The sequence below is a fragment of the Meleagris gallopavo genome, chromosome 8 (assembly GCF_000146605.3).
Source record: "Meleagris gallopavo isolate NT-WF06-2002-E0010 breed Aviagen turkey brand Nicholas breeding stock chromosome 8, Turkey_5.1, whole genome shotgun sequence".
NCBI lineage: Eukaryota > Metazoa > Chordata > Aves > Galliformes > Phasianidae > Meleagris > Meleagris gallopavo.
This window is the reverse complement of record NC_015018.2, coordinates 33,477,719-33,483,718: the sequence shown is the minus strand read 5'-3', so window position 1 is coordinate 33,483,718 and position 6,000 is coordinate 33,477,719. Positions and strand designations below refer to the sequence as shown.

The 6,000-nt window shown below is 40.8% G+C and overlaps 1 protein-coding gene across 6 annotated transcripts in view; it reads right to left on the bottom strand.

Moving 5' to 3' along the window:
- Positions 1–6,000, bottom strand: part of ALDH18A1 (aldehyde dehydrogenase 18 family member A1) — a 32,331-nt gene continuing 26,331 nt past the window's right edge. For all 6 annotated transcript variants that reach the window (XM_010714941.3, XM_010714943.3, XM_010714942.3 and 3 more), the window contains 3 exons: positions 4,181–4,367; positions 2,760–2,855; positions 1–922 (listed from right to left, as the gene is read on the bottom strand). In XM_010714941.3, the coding sequence (XP_010713243.1) occupies positions 741–922; positions 2,760–2,855; positions 4,181–4,367 (465 nt within the window). In that variant the 3' untranslated portion in view covers positions 1–740. The remainder of the gene's footprint in view (positions 923–2,759; positions 2,856–4,180; positions 4,368–6,000) is intronic.

Below are 6,000 nucleotides of genomic sequence, written 5' to 3'. Positions count from 1 at the left end.
TACACAAAAGGAAGCTTTTATTCAAATATATTTTTTTCTAAACTTCAAAGTTGCATTATGTCTGGGTGATGCAGTTAGTGGGATTGTTTCATATAAAACCAATGAGAAATAAACATCTGGTACAAATAGGTAACAAAATTCACACTGTATACCATTGTGTTATTTATCTACAACTGTCAACAAATACAACAAAATTAGATATAAAAGATTGCTCCATCAAAACATTAGTGAAAGGTATGTTCCAAATGCATAGTAATCACAGTGTGATCAAATACTAAGAAAATAATCAAAGTTTTAGAGCTTTCAAGAGCTGCCATGATCACATGACTGAAGAAAAGTTACCAAGTTTGTTCAACAAAACAAATGTTTTAACTAAACAAAGACCTAGGTAAAGAAAAAAAAATGCATACTCCTCCACCACTGTGCATATTTGCCAGAGGGAACAATAGGGTGAAAAGAATGCAGCAGATATTTGAACTTTTCCTAACAGTACGTGTATGTTTTCAAAGAAAGTCTCTGGGAAAAACAAGGTCTACTTGCAGTTACTACCAAAAGAAATAGCAAAAGGCAGCAACAAATAAAGTATGTCACAGATAGGATCACAACATATTCCATGGACTGCACAGTGATTAAGAACAATGATCCTGGAGATGAAAAGCAAAACTCTCTCCTCAGAGAATGCACTGGAGCCTGAACATCTTCATCAAACATTTTAACCCTGGTTTTCCTCCCCAGTGATCTTAGCTGGTATTTCTGTGAGGCACAGGGAGGCTCTCATGAAGATATTTCATGCTGCCATGCTCTGAGAAGTCAGAAACAACATGATTGTCCCCTCTCAACAACCACTTTGTAGTTAAGAGTCCTTCAATTCCTACTGGTCCACGTGCATGGATACGAGAAGTACTAATTCCAACTTCAGCACCTGCACAAAACATACAAGATAAAGTCAGTCAATCCTCAGAAGATATTCAACCTGGTACTATACAGTTTTGCATCCGCACGTAGAAAAAGCCATTCAGTGACCTGTCTTTTTCCATTCTCCCAAAGCGTCATCAGTTATGTTTACCTGTTCTGATGGAGAAGTTAGTTAGATAAGCATTTATAATACAGGTCCATTATAATACGGACTTGTTTATACTTCTGGCTCCTACAGCGCCCCTTTTAGAGATAGAAGCTAGAAAGGTAGGTATGTCTTCTATATATTTTACTTTTTTTTTCCTGAGCGTTTACTCCTTTAAAGTAAGAGCTACATTAGTCAAGACTGCAAGCTAGCATTTTTAGCATACAGAGCACTGTATATTCCAGCCAGCACATCAATAGCCTGCTTCAGAGGTTTCTAGTTTTTTCTACTTCAGGAAAGACTGTCTTTCATGTCTTCTGCAATTTGCAATAGGTACACATTTATTTAGATAACTGCTTGGTTGCAGCGTGTATTTCTTCTCACACCACTGGACCAGCAAACTGGACAGCAGCTCAATCTGCCCAGTAGGAACAGAGCACGGCATTCTTTACAGCATTAACAGAAAGATGAACATAAACTGTTCACCCATTTCAGATCCCATGTTGCATTGTTCTGCCATTACATGCATACAACATACTTTATTCTGATTTAATAGAACCTTAACTGACCTAAAATATTTTTGCTCTCTACTGCTAAATTGTGTAGACAACAGTATTAGCTAGCTCTAGCAGGAAAGATAGAGAACTATTACATTCTGCCTGAATGAATGGGCTAGGGTTCAGCTTTTTCCTGCACTTTTTTCTTGTAAACCTTGTATGAGGCAGTACGATCAGAAACTAATCATGTTTTTCAGAACCAAGATGAGTATTTGCCACACTTCCCACCTATCAGTAAATACCACAGTTATCTCTGCAATGTCCTCTTCCTCACTCTCCTGTTCTCAGCTAGAAGAGAGTCAATTTTCTTAATAGTGGCTGGTACAGTTCTGTGTTTTGGATTTAGGAGAAAAATAATGTTGATAATACAGTGATGTTTTAGTGATTGTTGAGAGTTCACACTGTGTCAAGGACTTCTCAATTTCTCATACAGTTCTGCCAGTGAGGAGGCTGGGAGTGCACAAGAAGCTGGGAGAGGACAACTGAGACAGCCGACCCAAACAGACCAAAGAAATATTCCAGGCCACGTGACATCACACTGAGCAGCTGTATGGGAACTGCTGATCACAGCCTGGACCTCTGATCGACCCGGAGGTGAGCAATGAGTCAGCTGTGAAAGCTACCAGAAGGGGGGAGCCTGGCTCCACCTCTCCTAGATGCCATTTAAGGGCTGACAGCCAGCAAGGAAGGATCCCTCCCTCCAGATCGCTCCTTGTGGAGTTTACTGCAAGCCTATGACACCAGTGAGCATTTCCATTTATTTTATTATCTTTCCACCGTGATAATCTTACTAAGCCTAACATCTGTACACTTATTGATCTTCCTTCTTACTGAGCCTAACCTCTGTAAACCTATTGATTGTACCACAGTAAAACTGGGGGGCTGGTTGTGGGGGCTGCCAATGCTCAGGGAGCAGCTCTGCATTGGTCCATGGGTGATAAGCAATTGCACTGTGCATCACTTGTTCCACGGTTGTTTTTTTTTTTTTACTTCCTCCTTATTCTCTCCTATTAACTGTCTTCAACTGAATCCATGAACGTTACCTTTTATCCACCAATTCTCTCTCCAATCCCACAAGTGGAAGAATGAGTGAAGAGCTGAATGGTGCTGAGATGCCTTTTGAGTTGAACTACAACACTTACCAAGTCCAAATCTATACCCATCAGAGAATCGGGTGCTGGCATTCCAGAAAACACAAGCGCTGTCCACATGCTGGAGGAAGAACTCTGCTGTTTTCTCTGGGAAAGAAATAGAGCAGAAAATAAAATTCCTACAGAAAGAACTATCATGCACTTTGATAAACAGAACCTCATATAGCGAACAGACAAAACTGCAGAACTTTCACAAGTAACACTGTCTGAAGTATCTAAACAGCCTGAGTTCGAATGTGTTCATATACACATTCCCAGTACTCTTATCAAGTAGACAGAGATGCAAATGTTACAAGAAGCCTGCAATGATTAGAAAAAAAAGTGGAAAAACCTCTAATAATAACTACAGTCTAGACTCTTCAAACCAGGTTAGTTATATGACAGGCAAAGGAGAGAAGCCCCATATAACATTTTGATGTCAGACAGTTAAACTATGTGTTCAGCTCTCCATCATTCCAAACATAGAACCATTCCCAACAATGGAAAATCCTATATAAAATTTATATTGTAAATTTGGGAAACAGAATGGGAAACCCCACATGAAATCAGCTAATCCAGCTTAACACAAAATATGCAGTAACAAAGCACCATCGGGCAGACTTGTGCAAGTCTAAGTGCTCCAGAGGACAGGATTCTAAAGTTGTAAGCTGCAGGTCAGTCACCCTTAGCAATAAGGCCAACAGTAAAGATCAGGTCTACATCCTGTACACACCCTAGTAAATCACTAACACACCAGCTCTTGATGGTAACAGCTTACAGCATCAAATGTATGCATGCCTTTTGGTGCCACTCATCTAAGCTTTGCAGGAAGTACAGAAGCACAAGTTTGCTTGAAGCTCACATGGATGAGCTTCAAACAACACAACCTCACTGCAGCTGACCCTCATCTGCATTAAGGCTTGGATTAAGAGTCGTCTTTTGGCTGGGAGCAGCTCTCGCTATGTTTTGAACTGGCACGGTGTACAAGCTGCACGTAAAACAGGTACTAGGGATGGGAGCATTAAAGGAGCAAGAAACTGGGAACTGAGACAAATGCAGCTTTTGAACTACATATGCAGAACTTGGAAATAAAGGACTGGAAGAGGTGGGGAAAAACATTTGTGGTCCTTGTTTGCAAGACACAGAAAATGATGTGAGAAAACAAAGTAGATACAGTCTGATTTTTCCTACAATCCATTCCCACCACAGAAGTTCAGCTCTCCACCCTACAGAGACCTAAGGACATCTTCAGAATTCAGGAGATGATCCTGCAAAACTGCCTGATGTGGTCCAGGAACACAAAACGATCTACCTGGCAAGAGAAGATTATACCTACTCTGGAACCACAGTAAAAGAAACTACTGCAATGTAAGTAGTTAAGCTAGAACCAAGAGCGAAACCAAAACGGAAAGAAAAGAAAACCGCTCACAAACCATTTTCTGTGATGATAACATCCGTGTGAGAGCTTCCATACTTGTGGATATGTTCAACAGCCTCCTGGACACTGTCCACAACCTCAATGCAGCACTCCAGGTCTCCATATTCAGTGCGGAGAGATTTCACTTCAGAGGGGCTGAACGTCAAGTAAGAGGCAAATTTTGGGCCAGCATGAATCTTCACCTGCAACACCATAAATACGTTGCAATTCTGACCATACCAACACTTCCAGATGAATATGCAAGCTTGTTACTTCAGGTCTGGCTATGATGGAATTTATTTTCTTCATACCAGACTATATAGTGATACATTTTGGATTTGTGCCCAAAATAAATCACCGTTCTGGCTGTTGCTAAACAGTGCTTGGATAGTTCTAAGGCTCTCTTTTTCCCGCACAGTGAGAAGGTTGGGGTGTGCAAAAAAGATGGCAGGGGACACAGCCACAACAGCTGACCCCAACCAACAAAAGGAATATTCCGTGTCATGTAACATCATACTCAGCAATAAAACTGAGAGGAGAGGGGTTTTGAGGAAAGCAGATATTACTCAGGGACTGACTGGCATTGGTCTAAAAGTAGCAGATAATGAACAATTGCATTTTCATCATTTGCTCTTTTCTTCTTCTTCACTAATTGAACTATATTTTTAATCCATGAATTTTCTTGCTCTTGCTCCTCTTCCACAGAGGGGAAGTGAGTGATGAGTTGGATGATTAGCTGCTGACTGGTATTAAAACACATTTGTGTATCAAACATTCACTGAGGGTAATTTACCTTGCATTGCACGAAGTTTCAGAGACTCAGCAGATATAACTAGCAATAACGCACAATAGCTGACACACTATCATGACATTGCTCCTAGTCCAGGGCTCATTTTTCATTATTTAGAGAGAAAGACATCTGGCAGGAGGTCACAACACTACTGCACCCAGCAGCGCAGTATTTTTAGACAGCAAGTGCAGTGCAAACAGTAAGTACAGGAAATCTCCCTGTTTGCAAGTCCCATCTACACAAGTCTTTACCTACTTCTATCCTTTTATTTTGTAAATTAGCACCAGCCCCCTCTGAAGCATTTGTTTCAGACAAAAAAGAATTATTGTCCAAAACTAGACAAATACTCACACAGATTTTTTACATACCTTATAAAGAAAATCTAATGCATCATGAACCTCCAAGCTCAATCCTAACAGCCAAGATACATAAACAATGACATAGGGCAAGTGCTGAGCTCTGCTTTCTGGGGACAGCAATAGGACCCAAAGGAAAGCATGGAGCTGCATCAGGAGAGGGTCAGACTGGGTGTTAGGGAAACATTCTGAGCCAGAGGGTAATGGGCATGGCACAGGCTCCTCAAGGCATGGCCTTGAACTGCTAGAGCTCAAGGAGCATTTGGACATTGCACTCAAATACAGGGCTTGAGTGGTGCTGTGTGGAGCCAAAGGTTGGACTTATGATTCTTGGAAGTCTTGCAAATCACTATATTTTATTATTCTGTGACACCTCATAACTGGTACAGCACAGAAATCCCAATGGAAGTGAAACAAAGGAAATGCTGAAAGGACAAATATAAGTGAGAAATAAGTTTCACAAATCCACTAAAAAGGTGAACAAAGTTTGAAATTTAGGACTAAATCCCTAATATTTGAGGACTGCTAGGAAAAGCATCTGTAAGATAGCATTTTCACATGAAACTACAAATTATACTGACTGTGTAATCCTGCCCAATATTTGCAGGTTTCGCGTTGTCTAGTCAGAGTGGACAACAGTATCATCACATCCTCCCCATTACTTTAAGGGCTGGGGGCAGTTGCGTGTTG